This window comes from Takifugu rubripes, chromosome 1 (genome assembly GCF_901000725.2).
Source record: "Takifugu rubripes chromosome 1, fTakRub1.2, whole genome shotgun sequence".
Classification (NCBI taxonomy): Eukaryota; Metazoa; Chordata; class Actinopteri; order Tetraodontiformes; family Tetraodontidae; genus Takifugu; species Takifugu rubripes.
This window is the reverse complement of record NC_042285.1, coordinates 22,434,957-22,454,885: the sequence shown is the minus strand read 5'-3', so window position 1 is coordinate 22,454,885 and position 19,929 is coordinate 22,434,957. Positions and strand designations below refer to the sequence as shown.

Sequence of the window (19,929 nt, the reverse complement as noted above, 5' to 3'; positions counted from 1 at the left end):
GTGCATCCTTCCTGTGCTTCAGCAGTGAGTCTTTCATTCCATTTTTCTTTCTGTGTTTGTAAACTGAAGTGAATCTGTACCTGTCTGGTTCCCACTGCTGCTGGACGAAGACAGATGTGCGGCTGCACCGAGGCAGAAATGGGTGCTGATTTACACACACACACACACACACACACACACACACACACACACACACACACACACACACACACACACACACACACACACGCACACACAAACATGTTTCTGACTCAACTGATGCTGTTTCAAGGACCTTTTCCCCCCACTCAGCATAAACTAAATCACTCTGAAGGGTGACCCCTCCCCTCCTCCTACCCAAACGGTGGTAATAGAATTTGTAAATGGCCGGTTCAGTTGATTATGAGAGGCAGCTTTTTCCCAAAGAGAGACGGTTTTTATGCGTCTGTGCCTGGAGGTGAAAAGTGGACAGTTTAGTTGTGTGTAGAGGTTTTTTTTAAACAGAATCATCTCTCTTTTCGCTTTAGAAATCAGGTGTAGTTTATATCCTGCTGTGCATATTCCATTGAGTCATTAAAATTCTGTATTTCATATTAGAGTGGTGGTAACAGTTCAGCGGGGAATTCATTCCCCATCAGGTCACTTACATCTTTACGTTTCATACGGTTTCATACGATCACGCTCCTGTCGTCTTCCTCCAGCCTATTAAGGTCTAATTGGAGCCGGGCTACTTACCGCTGATGGGATCAATAGAAGAGCCAACAGTGGGCTCACACCATTTTCATTACTCACTGCAGTTCAATACACAGGCAGCCGCTGCAGCCACTGATTGCCGTGGCGACGATAAGACAGCATCTGTCAAAAACAAGCAGCTGCGGCTAAGCTATATTTCTGTCCTGTGGTTACGGCTTTTCCAAATGTCATACAAATATTGCAGGATATCTAAAATTTAGACACGTGCTGTTTAGTATGACTGAAGATTAAAATGTGGGGATTTTAATTGACAAGTGGTTTGCATTGGAAGTGAACATCCACATTGGGGTGAACATAAATGAGAGCAGACTTTTTGATGGAATAGAAAGTGCTGGTGCCAGGAACCGACCCACAGACAGCCAGGCGGTACTTGTCCTCTGCTTACCCTGGTACCTGTCGTACTTTTCACTGATTTGATCCCTTCTTGTTGAACCGGCAGAGGACTCAAGCAGAGTGTGAACGTTGGGGACCAGGATCTTTTCCTCTTCCTGTGCACAATAATCTGACAGGCATCTGTTTTAATGTGGTGCACAATGATGAATTAACAATCTTTTAGGCACCCTGGCAATGATGAACCTCTGCAGTAAAACTGGATAATACTCATATTATAATGACTAAATCCTGATTTAAATCTATCACCAAAGCAGGAAGGTCTCAGCAGGCACCTTTATGCAGCAGCTTGGGAGAGAGCTTCACTTTCCACTTCAGCAACCTGCATGTCCGACCTGAGCTAATTTAATAGCCATGTGATATTTTCCATGGCTTGTTATCCAAACTGTCAGGGTATCTGTCCACATGTATTGTATGGAGCACATCCAGATCTCACGCTTAATTCAATTGTGGGCTCCAAAGGAAACATTTTGGAAACCAAACAACATGCTAACATTAATTAGTTTCTTTAAATTGTGAAGTCTTGTAAACCTCCCAATTGGAAACTGCTTGAGCTACAAGAGGTGGTGTTGGTGGTAGTTTCTCTCTGTCTCCCTTCATTTCTGTCCACACACTTGAATCATAACTGGTGATGGAACTATAGTATTCTACTACTACTCACTGGACATCTCTACACGCTTCACTGGGGGACACATGTCTCTTTTTCCAGTCCTCCCTTACGAGAGCTGCGTCTGTCGTAAATTCTAGATTAATTTATGTTCCTGTCCGCAGCATTGCCAGGATTAATAAAATGTACCCGGGGGACAGCGTGTGTGTGTGTGTGTGTGTGTGTGTGTGTGTGTGTGTGTGTGCGTGTGCGCGTATGCACTAAAAATAAATTGGCTTCAAAAAGGCAGTTATACCAGCTCGCAAGCAGAGACTTGGTAAAGGTCTACACTAAATCTAAATGTCCCAGATGCATCAGCACAGGCAGAAGCTTTGCAAAGTGTTTCAATTTGTTAGGAAAATTCGACAATTCTACTGTACTTAGGGTGTATAAATGCATTTGTATGGTATGGTATGTATTTATGGATTATGTATGTATTTCTTCTGTAACAGTAAATTGAATCGAATATTGTTTAAAACAGAAATTGGAATGTGCCTAATCCTGTGGCACCTTTCATCCCCCTGAATTTAGTCTGACATCAGCTTCTGTCTTAAAGGACAGGATCAAGGACGTGGCTGGTGGTGGGACTCCTGTTCAAGCCCCATATGAGCTCATGGGGGAACAATTAATATCTGGCCCTCCCATCCATTCCTCCCCCTCCATTACAAGACACAGAGCTCTTAGTCTAATGTAAATGATGGCAATCCAGATAATGATCTTTTTTTTTCAGGATCACGGCAATAAATGGGCCAAGAAATATGGCTGCTGATGAAATCATCCCTCTCTCCATCTTCTTTACCTCGCCTTTGTTCTTACCTTAAATTTAATGTCCTGTTTCTCACTTTTGTTTGCTTTTGTTTTAGGTTTGTGATTATTTATGAGAGTGGCTCCTATGTGTCTAGAATCTAACTGGATATATCTTTAACACAGAGAGAAATGTTTTCATTTCTATAAGTACAACACAAACCTGAAATTCTGGAGTCCATTATTTCTATTCCTCTTTTTATTTCAGCATTTTGGCTCTGAGCCTTAAATATAATGTTGGTGTCCTCTTTTGACTGCCTTCTCAGATTAAACTGTAGATTTACCTCCTCTCTGCTTCCATTTGGCTCCTTTTCGGCCTCTTCTGGCTTAAAGATCCACAGGTGTGTTGTGTGTGGGGACACCACTCCATGCTTCCTGTGGACAGCATCACACACGCAGCTGAGAGAGCTGTTTAAATGAACAGTCTGAGGTATAAGGTTAAAAAGAAAATGACTCATACTTTCTTTGCTGCAACTTATAAAAGATGTAAGCAGTATCCCTCCGACTTCTGTGGGTCATTTTTTGAAGGAATTAGTGATGAATTTGGCTTGAGGGATGAATGCATACATCTTTCCGTGTTCACGTGGCGTCCGCATGCCACTGATTGCGTTCAGGGATTTCTCAGTCATGCTTTAAACACAGAGGAAGTCTCGGCGAAGATGTGCCGCCTGCGGCAGCCCTGGGGGGGTCATCGGAGTTAATGCATATAGAAACAGCTCAGGCAGCTAAGGGACATTTTTAAACATGAAAAAAGCCAACAGAGTTCAATCAGAGGATCACGGTGAAACGGCGAACAAAGGAGCACTTCTGTGTTGTTTTTTTGGCTATATATTACACATGGGGCAACCAACATCAATAAATATCAAAGCTTCAATCACGAAGACCCATAATTACTGAGCTGGAAGCCAATTTTCCTAATGTACTGTACCAGCAGCTTTGTGCTGGGTGACATAGTGCATCAAGGGCTACATGATAGCGGGAGAAATGCTCTCCACAGGGATGATTAGACACTAATATAACCACATTGTCATCTGCTGCGGCTTGAAGTCACAGATTTTTGTCCTAAAAGCTTTAAACAAAGATAAAACTCCAGCCTGATGACACCCATATATCAAGAGCACCCTCGAAGATGTTACATTTAAGGAATATTTGTATAACTACCTGTTCACCCTAACTTCGCTGTTGATTAGTGAATAGACGACTATGAAACCCTGGCTATATTCATACCGAGTTTCTCATATTATACAACCCATGCTCACATCTGTCACCTGCAGGCAAATCACCTGACAGGGCAGCTACAACTCCCTGCCACCTACATTAATAACTGTTGTCTCTGCCCTCCCCCGTCACTCCCCCACTGCAGACAGAGTAATTGCTTTCTGGTCCACACTGGTCGGCAGGTGAGGAAGGTGTGTATGTGCCGCCTGAGATGACGCACTGACACGGATGACATCATCTACACTTGAATCGGCACTTTCTTGCTGGGACAATGAAATGGACATTGACTGAAATGTGCATGTGTGTTGCTGTACTGGCTATATATTGAGTACTGTAAAATGAGGACATTTATTGGAAGTTAGCCTTTAAATATCCTTAAATAGACTTGGTTTTAAGGTTGATGCTAGAATTTGCTTTGTTAAAAAAAAAAAAAAACGGGGCTGGAGAATGCATTATGTCTACGAAAGTCCTCACAAATGTAGTAGAACAAGGGTGTGTGTTGCACATGCTCATATTTCTGAATGACTGAAAGCTCTGATAGTTCTGACAGTTCTGTTGTGGCCAATTTGATTGATGCATCCGAGCCTCCAACCAAAGATTAAACCATCCACTTGCCAGACCACCACACACACACACACACACACACACACACACACACACACACACTCTACTTAAGGTGGAAAATGCTACAAAGAAATGGCAATAGAAACAATGCACATGATTGTGCTAAATAATATTTATTAATATCTAAACACACATATACTCTTATAGACACCACATAAATAAATAAATAAATAAAAAGCTTCACTGTCAACAATGTTGCATTTTAAAGTAGGCTAGAACCTCCATAAGCTCTTTGTGAAACATACATTTATCACACAAAAATACGGTATCGTTGCATTTTACAACATACGGCCACAAATGTGACAGTCAGACAGCTGACAAGATTCTTTTTCACTATTATTATTATTATTGTTGTGTGCGTTAAGGTTTGTGGATGAAACCCAAGGTACAACACACTTAGTATGAAACTGACCACATGAGGAGAGAGGTTTACATTCACATTTAAGTTCACCATCAGAACCCAGCGCTGTCTTGTGACAACTTTGTGGATCTATTCCTTAGTTCTGCTTTGTCAATTGTTAAATCATATGTAACTACAGCAGTCAGTTTGAACAAGGTTACAGCTTTTAACATTTAGAGTTCCTTTCCAGACACAATTTGACTAAAGTTGGATCTGCATCATGTTTAACTGATGCCAATGCTATTGGTTCTAGTTCAACTGCTTACTTCTTTATTTATTCAAGAGTAATATCTCAAATCTATTGTTCCATCACTTGTTTTGATTATTTATTGATATATATACTATATATTGTTTACTTTAATAAGAAGAATAAAGGTTTCAGTCACTGTTGACACAGTTTATGCTGAAAGTAAATGTACCAAGCAAATGTAAAACTGAAATCACAATATTTACTGTTAATAAAGCTTTGATTTGAATGATAAAACTATATATGGACACTGATTTAATTTTAACTGATTTTTTTCAGTAAAATAAAAGTGTATATGGGTCCATTTTCTCTGAGTGACATTCTCCTAATCCTCATTTGAAAGCAATAATACTTATTTGGGACTTCATAAAACAAAAATAGATCTTTGGAACTATTGCAACACACTGTCAAACACTGGGATATAACCTCACAATTCTAGTCATTAGTAACTTTCACTCAAACAGTCCTCAGTGTAGAACATTTCTCAGCTTTCATTACTGCAAATAAAACTTTGTAAATCAGAACCTTTTAACAGTTCACACCTATTTGCAGCATTAATAAATTGTCCTGAGGACTGATCTACTGAGGTTGGGATCAATAAAAGCCAATGGTACTGACACCACCCTGGGAGGGTTGGACAGTCAATACAGGTGTATCAAGAAACAAACTACAGCATCACCTCACCATGTCTGAAGTTAGAATTACTCCTGTTCATCAGTTGATGCCAATAAAACCCTTCAGCAACATTTTGAGATCTTTGAAAGTTTAACACATATGTGCATACATTACATGTGCTTTTATGGTTGCCAGTATGCATAATAATTCAGATTTACCACATGACATTGGGAAGAAAGGGAGTTCCATTATAAATTTACAATGTTGGTAAAGAAACAAAGCCAATAGCTTCCCTGCTGACAGGAATGTGTTGTTTATCATTAGACAGTTGAAGAAGTGTTTATCAGTGTGGTGAAAGCAGAGGCTCCTGTGGATATACATTCATCAAGGTAATCAGTGCGAGTTCTGTACCCCTCATAAGTCTTTAGTGCAAAAAAAGTAAGTTGGTAATAGTTAGGGTCGTTTGAAACTAGAGATGCGGATACACATGTCGTTAGGTTGGGTTTTACTTGTGTGCCAAAACTAAACTAAAGCAACTAAAGATTTGGCAATCTTTAAATGTTATGTTGTGCCTTTTAAGCCTTGCCCACCATAGGTAGAGTCAGCCACAATAGCTGTAAGGTTGGGAGCGAAGCAGAACCAACAAAGCTACGGTAAGCTCCAACAAAAGATTAAAGAATGCTACTGAGCATTAAAGTATAATACAGTGGTTATACAGAATCTCTCAAAAATATCTGAGTTGCATAGATTTGGGAGATACTGTAAAACCACAGTATTATAGTTTAATGCTCAGTAGCCTTCTTTAATCTTTTGTTGGAGCTTATTGCTCTAAATGTATGGTCATATGAAACCTAAAAAGTTCTATTTTCATGCGGTAAAGAGCAGAATTTAATGCTAAGTATGAACGGGTTGTGTGCTCTGATAGCCTAGTTATCTTATTCTAATATCATTTACTGCATAATGGCAGCATAGAATTTGATAAATAGTTGCACTTTCAAGCATGAAGTTGCTTGGGCATGACTATGTTAGATTTCCAGGAGTCTCATGCTATCTTCTGAACATCCCTCAACAACTCATATTGGTGCTCATTGCTCACTGTCATTTAATTAATAAGGAAACACAGACTTTTTGACATAGACAGAGTTTTCAGTTGTGCCCATTTCTATTGCATCATCTGAAATTGATGACCTACCATGACTTAGATCAGCTGCGATGAACTCTAGTTGTCTATCCCTTCCACTTTACCATGATGCCAAAATATCTTTCTACCCCTGTGTTCCCTAAAATACATCAAAGGAACAAAAAAATATGGCTTAAAATCTGAATACTTTCTTCTCTGGATTCTAACGTGTTGCCAAGAGTGCAAGCGTTCAAACACACGCACCCGTACTCTTGGCACAAGTTTAACATATTACATTTCAACTGTCTTAATTTCTCCCATGTTCCAGCAGCAGCATATATGCTAAACTAACATGAGATGAAAAACAAACATTTTAATTAGTATGATAATAATTGATGTATGGATGAGAGCTATAAAATAGAACTGGTGAGTGACTCTAAAACCAGTGCAGAATCTTTGCATTTATCTCCGTGTGTGGCAGCTACAAACATCTGGAATGATATCGATGCCTGTAATCTATTCCCTTGTTTAACTCCCATGGTTCTGTTTTTGTGTGCTGCCTATTCTTCATTATAAAACTATTCTGGGCTAGATGACCCATCATTAATAAGGGCCTCACTATTGGTGAATGTCCCCGCAAGGGATGAACCAATGACCTGTTGCACAGGTAGCATCTCTGACAGAACCATCTCATCATGGTTGCTCACCAGCGTGGCTTTGTCCATGATCTCCTTGCTGTGTTTAGACACTACAGCATCCATGAAGTCATACTTGTGAGACAACGTGCCGCTTTCAAACAGATACTTTGTCAGGTAGGAAAAGAACACGTTTGCCAGGAAGGACGCCACCATGGACACAGACTTGAAAGGAAACCTCTGCTGCACAAAATGCTCCACTTCTCCGGTTAGGTAGTGGGTTCTCTCCTGCATAACCCAACCGGGGTAGTAGATAAAAGGCGGGAGTTTGAGGTAGGGCTCCCCTCCACCAATGCGCAGTAAAAGACCAACAATGTACGCGGCCACAGAACCGTAGGTGTTCGTGCCTTTGACGAACAACACGCTGAGGAGTTGGGGAAAGATGATGACATAGACCAGGTCTGAACTCAGGTACCACAGCCCGTATACTGTTCCGGTCAGCAATGCCATCGCAGTGGCAAGAGCTCCAAACACAAAGATGGTGATCCGCATTACCCAGACAATTTCATTATCTGAGGCCTGAAGGAAAAGAGGGAAGACATTGAACAATGTTGAGACAAGAAATGAGTCTTAAAATCCAACCTGCGTGTGAGTGCGGTTTGTATAAAAGGTGCCGATATTACCGACTGTCGGAAGGCGAGTTGATAAATGTTCCTCGCAAACATGGAGCTGGCGGAGAGGATGGATGAATCTGCCGATGACATGACTGCAGCTGACACGGCTCCCAGACCAAAAAAGGAGACGTAGGGAGGGCAGAGGTGCTGAAGCACTATGGGGAGGATCATGTCTGATTGATCCTTATCCTTCGGAGAGATGAACCCATAAGTTGTCTGGTTCCAATCTTGAAGGAAACAGTTAGAATATGTAAACTTATTTTTGACAGCTTATAACTAATGCTCTGTGTGGATACGACACTTCTCTGTAGAAGACAATACAATGATGCCAGAATTAATGGTTGCTGACCTAAGATATAACAACCGTGTAACACCAACTTCAATCAACACACATATGTTTACTGGACAGTTTTTACGAGTTATAAAATTAGTTAATCATTATTAAATATCCCATTATGTACTTGCATTAATAGTATTTTAATTACAGGGATGATTAATACTCCTATCATAAATGATGCATAATGGGTCCCTGAAGTTATTTAAATGAGACATTTTGAGCTGATTGAATACAGAAGATTGAGGGATAAACCCTTTGAGTTGATCGACCCGTCATGGTTGTGTAGGCGTGTGTGTTATTGTTGCAAGTATCTGAGGTAAAAGAGGATGTGTGCAGTGCACATGAAATTCCCAGGTAAACTACTCAATAATTAGAGCTATTTCAGCTAAGGATTTTAATGGGATAGTCAGTGGATGCAGTGCAGCAGCAGCAGCAGACATTACATCAGCACTAGAGCATTGCCCCATTGGGTGAAAGGAAAAATGGCCACCAAAGGAATATATTCCATAAAATAGCCAACACCTTTTCCCGACCTCCATGAATCAGTCTCCAACCGCTCTCCGCTGCATATCCTCACAATTAATGTGAAAAATATTTTTTCTTATGTTCCTAAACCATTTAACACCTGTCAAGAGTTCCATCATTCATAAATGGCCCACATTTGCTTGCTTGCTTGGATATTTGCAAATTAATGTCTGTTATGAAACATCTTCAGACAGATCACATAAATTGCCTCTATGGCTGAAAAATTACTCAGCTGACATAGCGTAATGGCTGTCTTCCCTGTCTGTGGTTGGAATTATCTGATGTTGTTTATGTCTCCAGACACTGTGTGAATTTACACATATGAAAGAAAAAGGCTGCTGGGCTGCGAGCAACTCACGGAGGCATTGTGCAGCCTTTGATCACACTCTCCTCTTTAAATAAAGGATCACATTCCTGGATGTTTGGCTCTCCTTATAATGTTTTATGAAACCTTATAAATCAATTTGCGTGTTGGTTTTGGTTCATGTTTTTGATGTAACAGCTGAAAAACAGAGTGCAGAATGAAATTACCACACTGCAGTTTTCCCCTTTTCGTGTCTTTTGACAACATTAGTGATAAAGAAAACATGCTTCATTTGAAAGTCCCGTTCAAAGGTCAAACAAATACCCAGTGTGGATAATATTTACCGGTGGAGGCCCCTATAGCTCCTATGAGGACCGAGGGGACCGCCATGACCAGACAGCCAAAAGCAGCGAGGAAGGAGAGGACCTGGGCGTAGGTAGCTGAAGAGGCAGAAAGAACCCGTTGAAAATAGACCTGCCAGGGAATCCCCCCCAACATCTAGAAACAGAGACACCACAGTAAATACCAGAGCAGATCAGACCAGTGCAAACAGCCATCCTCTAAAATCACCAGTCGAAAATCCTGGCTATTCAACAGTCGATGCATTTCATCTCCGCGGGGGAGGTGGGGGGGGGGGGGGGGTAAAGTTGGAGGAATCTTAATGAAAAATGTCTCACTAGTAAACAGAAGTTGTCGATCCAGAACCATTTGTCATCAGGGTCAATCTTCCCCAGCCAGGGCGACTGGTATATTGCTTCCTTGGCTGAGACGGTGATGTCTGACACAGCAGGATTGGCCAAAGCAAAAGGCACACTGATCCACTGTAGAGGAGATTTGGGTGATTAGTATTGTTGTCATAAAGCCAAATAAACCTTTAAATACAGCTATGCATTAGAATCTGCAGGCTATTCCAACAGTTTCAGGGTTTTATGAAAGTTCTATTGTTATGCACAGGAGGTTATGATTACGAACAATTGATTTTTAAATTGCTAATCTGAGCTGCATGAAAGAAACTGCTTCAAGCTGTTTCAGGCTGAGACTGTAAAACTCACCAAGCCTACAAAGATGCAGAAGAGTTGCACCACATCAGTGTATGCAACTGAGTAAAGGCCTCCCACAAGGGTGTAGAAGATGGCGATCAGTGCTGAGATCACCACCGACATGTTGATGTTTATGTCCACGATTACACTCAGAGTGGCTCCTACACAAGTAATATATCAGTGAGATAAGATATCGATGTCTGAGAACAATATTTAACCAGACTGGACTCTTGTGCGTTAAAGAAAACCCTCATCCTCGTCATTGTCTGCCTGTTTGCTGCATAAGTGCGCGTCAGTGACTCAGCCCCAGTCAGAGACACGCAGACCTGCAGCCCACTGTCCATGCAGGGCAGACAGAGTGCAGAGGAGGAAGACGGCGCGGTAATCTGCTGGCTCTGACCACACACACTCCTACCTGCTGACACTTGCTGGAGCCTATATTTTAGATCTGTCTCGGGTCCGTATAGCTGAGCGAACTCACCCAGAGCAGACAAAATGGCAGCAGACCAGAAGATTTCTCCCATGAGTGCCGGGATAAAGAGCAGGCCGCCCATCCTTTTCCCATATAGCTGCTGGAAGGGGTCCAGCATTGTGACATATCCACGAGAGCGCATTGGCTTTGCGAAGAAAAGGCCTCCTGAATGAGCACAACAGAGAGAGTTGTGGTGGTGTTGAGGTCAGTTTTGTCAATAAATTCAAACAGATCAGTGCGATATTCCAATTGGTGGATCTGACTGACTAAATTGTAATAAAACTGATATTTACCTACTACCAAGCTGAGAGCGTAACCAAAAGGGGCCTGGGCCCAAGCCAGGCCGTAGTCTGGAAGGTAGACATACTCTGCAGTGCCATTGATGTAGCCTCCACCCACCCACGTTGCTGGAGTTACACAGAACAACTTTATCAATATATATTTAAGATCCTTAAAGCAGATTTTCAACTTTCATTTGAAGAAGATAAGAACAACAGTGCTGGACCCATAAACTCACCTGTCATTGTGAATCCACCTACAAACAACCCGATGTCCCTCCCCCCGACCATGATTCTTTCGCTTCGCTCTCCGCCATCACCAATGCCGGAGTTCTTGTTCTTCCAGGCGGCCCAGATCCCCACAAACAGAATCAAGACATAGAAGATGACGATGGCCACAAGCCCCTCGACGTGGATGGTCATGTTCCTCCTTCCTCTCGCTCAGATCAAGTTTAACAGCGCGCAGAGGGCTGGTTTTCATGGAGGGAACTTGGCCAAGTCTTGGAGCTGATGTGCGCAGACGATGTAGGACTTTCAGCCATTAAAATAAAATACATTCTATTAAAAAAGACAAACTGAATAAAAGAAATGTAATTTTTGTACGCACATATCCAACACAAATTGCCAGCCAACCGCGTTTCCATCTAAAGACACAACGATTCAAAATCACCTTTTCTTGTGCTTTAATTGAAGAGCCAAGCGTAGGACCTGATGTTAAAAATGGGGTTTAATCGCCAACCCACGGTTGCTCTACGGGCGTATTTCAGGCATTCATCAAGTACGTCAAAGGATACGATCGTTGGGATCAAAGGATCAAATTAACATAAATTCGCTTAGATCCAAATAAACCTCAAATCTATTAATAAAGCACTGATTGGGGATCATTGATACGTGTTGCATTAAGACACAGAGTGTTTTACGCACGCCGCCGCCTCGCTTTAACTGCGTTTTTCCTGTTGTTTTTACTGATTACGAGCGTAATATTCAAGAAATGTTCTTTTCCTGATCTAAAACATTTTTGCACTAAAGTTATTCTCTACTCTGCACTCAAGAATCAACATTTCCACATGTGCGTAAAAGCCAATTAATGAGCCACAAACACAAACGCAAGGAGTAAAACAGTCTAAGGGAGTTTTATTTCTGGTAATGGAGACGACAGGGATGCTGCTGCTGTGTTTGGTTTTTCCCTGCTCTGCATCACAAGAACCGAACTGCGGGCTTCAGCCCCGCGCTGCGCTGACACTATCGTCCCAGGGGCCGGAATTGCTTCATTGACCTGCCTTTCAATCAACATATGTCACACTGGTCTAATACATTTAGACGAACCGGCACTTATTTGGAAAAGAGTAGAAAATACGATTGTCTTACCTTTGTGTTGGAGAAACTGGAGTAAATACAGGAACAAGGTATCCAAAAGATCTTTAAAAAGTGTTAAGATGCATTCTAACGGGGTTTTGTTGTTTTAGCAAACCCACAATGACGGCAAAACACAACTCTCCTGTTTTTCTTTTTTACATCACGAAGCTCGGCGGAAAGAGAGGGAGAAGGAAAATAGCGAGGGACAAGGGAGAGAGGGTGGAGGTGGGTGGAGGACTGGAGATGAATGGGAGTGGTGGTTTTATTGGGCGCTGTCAGGGTGGGTAGATGGTGAATGAATGTCTTCCAGGGCAGAACGAAAATAGCATCTAATAGAGTGTGGCGTGACGCACAGCCACTCCGGGAAAGCTTTCCAATATTATAATGAGATTTGGGCAAGAAACCTTTACTTTGCCAGGTTACATTTCAGATGAGAAGGACCATCGTGACCATGTCTCTCCACGATCCACACTTGCCGAATAGACTTTGCTGTGCGCAGGCACGGCTGTGGGATGGAAACGTCTCCAACCAGAACCGATAAACGACATCGGCACAGTCGGGTAGTTTTAAATAGGTCCACTGGAAAAGGAAACCTGGACTACATTGTCGATTATAATGGCAGCTCTTATGTAAGTTGTACGCGCCTTTTTTTACTTTCTGGAATTAGAAATAACGACCTTTTTGAAACTTCTGTCGACAAGCAGTCACAATGAGCCTATTTGGGATGTTTTCTTCCAAAGAGGTTCATAAAAACATCAAAATGTTACCGGTACATTTTGTTAAGGCGTCCTCGGAGCAGCCCCACAGGAATAATGATAAACCCTTTATTTAAGACGGTGACAGATTAGGTTAATATAACTTACATGAATAGACTACTCTGCCATGTTGTCAAGTTTCCTCACCATGGCGATACACACTTAGGTTGGCCAGCATTTACCATTAATTGATTTAAGAGGCGGCTCGACACAAATGAATTAAAGGACGTGCTAAAAGCGTCCTGTGTCAAAAGTCCTCTGTCGCCACCCAGTGACTCAATATATAACTCGAGCCAGCATTGACAAAGATTGAAAAAATTATTTTGAGTGCTTTCTAAAATGATTTATTAGCAGGTCCCGCAGCCGAATTCCCGACCATATGAACTCAGGGTCGCCATAAGTGGCGCGTCAGTGCTTCCATCATTTTAGATCCAATGGCTCCGACTGGTGGTGGAGAAGTGGTCTCTGCCAGACTGAACCGCCTTCTTCCTGCCAACCTTCACCTGCGTTCCACCTGTGCGGAACGTTGGCGCTGACTCATTTGCGGTGATGTGCTGCCACCTTCTGGTCGGATAGGTACACGGCAGAAATAGTCCCTCGGTCTTAGATCAAGTTATTTAGAGCTAAATTATATAGTCAACTTTTAAAAAGTTTCTGATACCAATGACAAAGGTTTGGTCCTTCCAACAATTGGCTTATGCTTAAAAATATTCAGTGAGTCTGAAGCTGCTTCTGGAAAAAGAGCAAAGCGAGGGGGCATGATTGTCTCTCAGGGCCTCAGCGGGCTTGTAGGGAGGAGATCGACTATATGTGTATTTGAAAATCACGATGGCCTGTGGATGGGGCCGTGTGACCTGCCACTTCTGCTGCTCCAGCCCTCCCATCAGGCTGAGGTAGGCTGACATGTAGCCCAGGCACAAAGCCGGGCCCATCTCGTACTTAATCACTCCGTGGGGGAAGTGTTTTCTTAAAGCAATGATGTCTTTGGTAGTCCCGGCAACGGTGACCGGGCAGAGCATACCAGTGCAGAGAAAACAAGTGGCGCCGCACAGCACCAGCAGCGACTTCACCGATGAGCCCCGGGCGAAGCACCTACTCCTTATACCCCTCAGAGTCGGACCGAGGCCATGCAGGAGGGCACCATGAAGCCCCACAATAGCTAAGGAAGACAATGATTACCTTGAAACTGAACCCAGACTGTGGCTCTTCCTCAGAAGTCAAGCTGGCATCCATACCTGCAAGTCCAGACGTGATCTGTGGTCTGACAGAGGCTTGTGCTGTTCCACACGGGCCTCCACAGCCCCATCATGGAACTGCTGGCTGTGATGAAGTTGGCACCTACGTAGGCTGTGCTGCGCCTGTACGGCAGCAGGGCGGCGGCGATGGCTCCCGCACACCCCAAGATCCCTAGAAAGAACCCAAGGAACTGAACAGCTGTGCTGGCCATGCTTTACACGCTCACGTTGAGGAGCGCGTCGACCACAGGCCACATCTACAGGCTATTTTTAGAGGAAAACTAGTTCCCTTAAGATTCCCCTGTGATTTGCATTGTTCCGATCAGTGTGAATAAACTCCACAGAGCTCACATACAAGTCGGCGATGCAGAGCCGTTGCTCAGGTGTCTCCAGGTGACACCGCTGAGAATCGGTCGGTGTTGAGTGGCAGGTGACAGCATCTGTTACTAATGAGAGCAGCGTTCAGCTCCACCTGTTTAATGCTCTCCTCTGGAGGGCAAACTGCAGCAGGCTGCCTGCAAAGCTGCAACCCTGAGGAAAAAGGAAGGAGAAATTAAACATTTACAGAAAGCAGCCAAGCTGTCAGTATTGTTATAAACCCTTTTTCACAGCGCCGCTGAGCTTGATGGTGAAGCACTCTACACCGTAATGGTCACCCTTGGTGACGGTTGGAATGGGTTCAGAAAGTACACGATGACTAAGCTTTTGGTTCCTGACAAATTCGTGCCTGGCAGAAAGCGTTTAAACTGACCAGGAAGGTCCTGGGATGAAATAAGGCATTGTGCCAAAGGCATTTGTTCTTGAACATTTACATTTGATCTGTCGCCAAACAAAATGTCTAGAGAATGTTAGAGAAAACTGAAATAAGTAAACAGACTGGTTCAACTTCCTCGAAGAAGGGTTTATGGTGGTTGTTAAAAACTAACCATTACAGGCAGATACCACGGGCAGCCTGGCGAACGCTAGTTACCACTGTTACCTGATGATAAACAAGGTCGTGGGTGTCAACAGGAGGATCTGGGGTTGTTTGTCTCTAGGTCACCTGTCATTACCTGGTAACTTTGCTGCAGCTGGTGAGCAGCAGGCAGATGGGCACAAATGGCGTCTGAATGAAGAGCAGACACAATCCTAACACATTCCTCAAGGACTATTATTGCCAGAGCAGCACTTTATATGAGATATGAGCGAGGCAAATTTGATCAAGGTCAATGGTTACAATTAATTAAAGAAAGTGCCAACACCAGAGCAACTGTGGGATGAAGTGAGAGGTGCAACAGGAATACACAAGAGCCTTTACCCCCACCAGAAGTGCTATCTGCCATCAAATGACAACAATAACAATAAAAAAAACTTCAGTTTTCTACTGTTCAGAGCCGATCGTGTTCTGCACAACTGTACAGTTGGATCAGAGGTCCATCCTGTGAGGTCCATCCAGGTCTTCCATCCATCCCATAGTGCCCATAAATGTCCTGTTGGTCCACAGGGTTGTGTTCCAGCATTTCCATGTGATTGCCCGAGCTGTTGTTCTGTGGTCGAGCTCTACATCCGGGGAATCGTGGTCTGCCTGCGGAGATGCCATCTGAATGCAGAACACTTTAGCTTTATGTGGATACTTTAGCTTTAGTTAAGCAGAATAAGCCTAATTAGCAGCTGATCATTCCTTCCTCATTACAAAAGTCTTTCCTCATTCACGGAGGGCATATTCATTAATTTAAGGATCATAAATAAACGTTTCTCATTTATTCTTCATGGCAGATTAATGTTTTTAAATTCTAAAACCAATGATGGAGAATTATGAAAAAAAAAACACCCTAGTGTTTCAATATTGAATTACATTTTATGTTGTATATTCAGTTGTATTTATTATGTTGATTTTAGGGTAATAATCAGTATCATACTGATTATTGCGTTGAAATCTTAACTTACCATTTATTTAAAATATATCTATTTTTCATTATGAAATGATGGTAGAAAGTGGTAAACATTCAGAAGTAGTCAGCGTTTTGAGATTGTAATAATTTGGTGTTGTTATTTTTTAGAGAAGTTTTATTCTAACACCGATACTGTGACGCATTTGCGCGCTCTAATTTTCGGAAGACGGTGTAATTTGGACATTTAAAGCCAAGAAGGTAACGCGAACGATAGTATTTGTGATAGAGAATTTTTAATACAAATAACATACACAACATGAATTCCTATCACTTTCATAACTGAGTTGTGGTGATTGGATGTCTAAATAAATAACGTAGCTAGAATTCTAGATAGTTTATTATTTCGTTTTCGCTAGCTTAGACGAGCTAGTTAGCGATGATAAATGCTTCTTTATACTTCCTCAATATTTAAAGGTTACATTTAAAACCCTAAAGTCAAAACATGCTTATCATTTCCCCCGATATCCAGACGCTCTCGGCGGTGGCTGTAATGGTGAAGAAGACATCTAAGAGAAATGCCCGGAGCTTCACGGACTGTTTCAAGCTCCGGCGGACTCCTCTCCAGAGACGCCCAGCCAGGACCATCGTGACCCGCAGTCAGTCCCACATCCGCGGCGGCCTGTTTCGCCGGCTGCCGTCGGAGTTGTTCGACATGATCCTGGATCAAATGTCTGGTAATCGCGCAGCTTATTGTAGCAAATACGATACTCAATAAACCCAAATGTGGAATTCAGTGTGTTTAATCAGAATCGTAGAGGATCTCAGAGGATCAATAAATCTACACTGGATTGAATGCAGATGTGTGTTTTAGTGCGGGACCTCAGCATCTTCAGCATGGTGTCCAAGGAAGTTAACGGACAGGTCAGGGCCTACATCTCCACCCTGGCCTGGAGGAAGAGAATGATGAATGAAAACTTTCATCATTTCGTCAGCTTCAAACAGACCTTCATAGTTGGGCATTATAAAGATCTGAGTAGGTGATGTTTGGATATTAATGTGGATTCAGCCATTGCTGTAGGCATAGTGCAGTGATGTATTTAACTGTGGCGGAAGGTGCTGGCATGGCAAGCACAAGAAAGAAAATGTGTTTTGCAATCAATTTTTATTTTTTTGCATTCAGGTTTGTTGTTTAAAAGGTGTACCCTGCTGCTCCCAACAAAGGAAAGGCTAAAGTTTATCTTTAGTAAGATATCACAGGTAAGATCTGGAGCATGCACAAAACAATATGATACTATAAAGCAAATCAATTAAAATGTACTTATTTTACTCCTATAATATGGAGTCAGTAATAGTCGAAGTCTTCATGTATTAATCATATTTTGCATATGATGTATATTATTTAGATTCCCTGCTTCTCCATGGACCAGTGTGAGTTGCCAGGCTGCCTTGGCCTCTCCTGCTATGGGGTCTTCTTTCAGGTGGGGACTCATACATGAACAAATGAGTGAAACTAAGTTATAATTTAATCACAATTCACCTATAAGTAAGGATGGAAATGTGTGATGGTTTCCATGCCAAATCTGCCATCACAAAGGTGATCAGGGTACTGATGAAAGACCTTCTGCATCTGTGTGTTTGTTCCACATTTCACAGACTCTGATCGCGGGGTGGGACAGACTGGAGTGCCACAGAGTGTTTAACTTTCTGTGTGAACTCACACACCTGCTGAAAAACATCGAGGCCGTTCTTATTGAAAGACCAGGTGAGTGAATTAATGTTTGGAGGCCAAAAAATCTTCACAGGAACAAGAGAAGATTCATATAAGATGAGTTTTTTCACTGGTGTGGGCCTTTCCACAGGACTAAAAAGATACCAGGAGCGGCAGATCCGTCTTTATTGCCGTCATGTTCTGTTGGACTGTTGGCCAAACCAGCCAGTCAAGAAGTTCTGGCTGAATCTTCTCCTCAATCCTTGGCCACTTGTCAGCCAGGCACGCTTATTGTTCATCCTGTACGGACCCTCATGCCCTGATGGTAAGAATGAACGTCAATTACCACACTTGATTCAGGTGAGTGTTGCCTGATTGTCACCTTGTTCAATCAAATTGCGTGTTTTTTGTTGTAAACTGGGGTACAAACACGTCATTGCAGGAACCCTGAATTGGCATAGCCTGGTGGAGATGGAGCTGCCACGCAGGTCTCTGTGGGAAGTGGCCAATGCCATCCATCTACTTTTTGGTGACACAGACTTGGAAGATCAGTCCAATCAGTCGATGCTGACCATTTTGGAGGAGCTTATCGGTATCGCACTTTATCAGTTGTCAACATCTCTCAGCTCACACGAAATAATCCAATGTCAGTGAGAAGACCTGCTCTGTTTGAGCACCTTTCTTCTCCCCCCTCCAGTTGTTCCTCAGCAGTGGCATGTGGACAACGTGGCCCGGCTCCTGGTGCTCTGTGAGAGCTCACTGTGCTACAACATTCTAGCCAGTAAGGCCATCAATGGGAGACTATTTGAGGTTTCCAGACTCTTAGTCCATATAGTACTGGTGAGTGTGTTTTTCCCAATCAATAATAGAACCTGAATACTAAATGCTAACTCAGGTAGCTCTGCGATTACTGTAGCAAAAGTAAACTCTGCCTTTGATGGAGACCAGTTTGGCTATGGGAAGACTGGAGGTGACTCAGGGCCTAATAACAGACTTGTCGTTTGGAGACTGGGAAAATGAGGAGGACTACAGAACAGCGCCGGCTGTATTTATACGGCTTCTTTACACTGACTTAAACAGGAATTAGGACTGACATTGGTAAAGAAAGGTCATTGTGTATGGAAAAGTGGTCCAAAACTGTTCGATTATTCACTTTACATGCTCATTGACATAATCTACCAATAAAACCTAATATCAGCTTAATATCATCATGTCAGTTGTACGTGTGGGGGAAGCTGACCTGATTGTCCTCCTCAGGTGTGTGAGGAGGACAACTATCACGTGTCCTGGGCCGTCAAGTTGGTGCACCGGATCTACAACCTCCTCAGGACAGCTGCGGAAAAGTTCCGCTTCATCCAGCAGCTGGAGAGCATGTTCTCAATGGTAACCATGGAGATGTTGGAGTTCTCTGTAACAGGTGGGGTCACCTTCGACTGAGAGGCACGGCTAACGTTCCACGACGCATTCTGCCTGTTTTTCCCATGAATAATAATTGATATTCTTTTTGTGAGCGCCTCCAGAAAGTGTGTGATTAAATTAAGTCATAGAATCCATCGTGTGCTTCCAGGAAACAATGTTGGAGACAGAGAAACCCTCCAGTCCCTGCATTTCTTCCTGAACTCGACTGCTCGCTTCCACGCTAAACTCCTCCAAATGTTTGTCCGGTAGGGCGTTCCTTTTCTAGACCCCTATTGGGGGGGTCACGGGGAGGGAAGGTAGGGTGAATACAGTCAAACGTGGCTGAAAGTTGCTTTACAGTTCAGTAGCGTGGTTTTAACACCCATGTTGCCTCAGCTTTTAAAACGTGGTGTGTTCATGTTTGCGTCTTGATCTTTATCATTCAGCACTAACACTATTTATAAGAAAACTATTATTGGTATTAATCCTGTCAAGTTTCAGTGCAGTGATTGCATTGTTTTTGTACTTTTAAAATTAAAGTATTT

At 42.7% G+C, this 19,929-nt stretch overlaps 3 protein-coding genes and 1 long non-coding RNA gene across 7 annotated transcripts; 2 read left to right on the top strand and 2 right to left on the bottom strand.

Annotated features, from left to right (window-relative positions):
• Nucleotides 1-4,508: 4,508 nt before the first annotated feature.
• On the bottom strand, nucleotides 4,509-11,521 carry LOC101075574 (high-affinity choline transporter 1-like). 2 transcript variants are annotated; one of them, XM_029848104.1, is made up of 9 exons: nucleotides 11,301-11,521; nucleotides 11,077-11,190; nucleotides 10,793-10,948; nucleotides 10,324-10,472; nucleotides 9,949-10,092; nucleotides 9,616-9,769; nucleotides 8,115-8,332; nucleotides 7,504-8,010; nucleotides 4,509-6,956 (listed from the first exon to the last, which is right to left on the bottom strand). In XM_029848104.1, exons 1-9 carry the CDS (start codon nucleotides 11,482-11,484, stop codon nucleotides 6,942-6,944), a joined length of 1,641 nt encoding a protein of 546 aa, XP_029703964.1. In that variant the 5' UTR covers nucleotides 11,485-11,521; the 3' UTR covers nucleotides 4,509-6,941. The 2 variants fall into 2 exon arrangements, with proteins under 2 accessions (XP_029703964.1, XP_003962082.1); XM_003962033.3 differs by having other exon boundaries at nucleotides 4,509-8,010; nucleotides 11,301-11,484.
• A 1,273-nt stretch (nucleotides 11,522-12,794) lies between these two features.
• LOC101076250 (F-box only protein 47) lies at nucleotides 12,795-19,899 on the top strand. 3 transcript variants are annotated; one of them, XM_003962036.2, is made up of 11 exons: nucleotides 12,795-13,046; nucleotides 16,808-17,012; nucleotides 17,150-17,311; nucleotides 17,459-17,535; nucleotides 17,682-17,756; nucleotides 17,932-18,040; nucleotides 18,138-18,311; nucleotides 18,429-18,578; nucleotides 18,684-18,826; nucleotides 19,244-19,403; nucleotides 19,554-19,899. In XM_003962036.2, the coding sequence occupies exons 1-11, from the start codon at nucleotides 12,930-12,932 to the stop codon at nucleotides 19,652-19,654; spliced, it is 1,473 nt and encodes a 490-aa protein (XP_003962085.2). In that variant the 5' UTR covers nucleotides 12,795-12,929; the 3' UTR covers nucleotides 19,655-19,899. The 3 variants fall into 3 exon arrangements, with proteins under 3 accessions (XP_003962085.2, XP_029703980.1, XP_029703974.1); XM_029848114.1 differs by lacking the exon at nucleotides 12,795-13,046 and adding an exon at nucleotides 16,473-16,536; XM_029848120.1 differs by lacking the exon at nucleotides 17,150-17,311.
• On the top strand, nucleotides 13,212-14,863 carry LOC115252607 (uncharacterized). The gene is made up of 3 exons (XR_003890936.1): nucleotides 13,212-13,748; nucleotides 13,888-14,065; nucleotides 14,164-14,863. It is a non-coding gene; the product is annotated as an uncharacterized lncRNA (long non-coding RNA).
• Nucleotides 14,233-15,208, bottom strand: cldn14a (uncharacterized). Its single transcript, XM_029848126.1, has 3 exons — nucleotides 14,763-15,208; nucleotides 14,408-14,579; nucleotides 14,233-14,331 (listed from the first exon to the last, which is right to left on the bottom strand). The coding sequence occupies exons 1-3, from the start codon at nucleotides 14,845-14,847 to the stop codon at nucleotides 14,265-14,267; spliced, it is 324 nt and encodes a 107-aa protein (XP_029703986.1). The 5' UTR covers nucleotides 14,848-15,208; the 3' UTR covers nucleotides 14,233-14,264.
• Nucleotides 19,900-19,929: the final 30 nt, after the last annotated feature.

Excerpts from the sequence above, each read along its gene's own strand:
- LOC101075574 (XM_003962033.3), bottom strand. The coding sequence starts at position 11,484 with ATGACCATCCACGTCGAGGGGCTTGTGGCCATCGTCATCTTCTATGTC. Across the intron at positions 11,191-11,300 it reads AGGTGGATTCACAATGACAG|CAACGTGGGTGGGTGGAGGC; the intron begins GTGAGTTTATGG and ends GTGTAACTCCAG. Across the intron at positions 9,770-9,948 it reads TCGACAACTTCTGTTTACTA|ATGTTGGGGGGGATTCCCTG; the intron begins GTGAGACATTTT and ends CTCTGTTTCTAG.
- LOC101076250 (XM_003962036.2), top strand. The coding sequence starts at position 12,930 with ATGGAAACGTCTCCAACCAGAACCGATAAACGACATCGGCACAGTCGG. Across the intron at positions 18,041-18,137 it reads CGTTCTTATTGAAAGACCAG|GACTAAAAAGATACCAGGAG; the intron begins GTGAGTGAATTA and ends GCCTTTCCACAG. Across the intron at positions 18,312-18,428 it reads CGGACCCTCATGCCCTGATG|GAACCCTGAATTGGCATAGC; the intron begins GTAAGAATGAAC and ends ACGTCATTGCAG.
- cldn14a (XM_029848126.1), bottom strand. The coding sequence starts at position 14,847 with ATGCTGTCACCTGCCACTCAACACCGACCGATTCTCAGCGGTGTCACC. Across the intron at positions 14,580-14,762 it reads CGGCTCTGCATCGCCGACTT|GGATCTTGGGGTGTGCGGGA; the intron begins GTATGTGAGCTC and ends GGTTCTTTCTAG. Across the intron at positions 14,332-14,407 it reads GATCACGTCTGGACTTGCAG|CTATTGTGGGGCTTCATGGT; the intron begins GTATGGATGCCA and ends TGTCTTCCTTAG.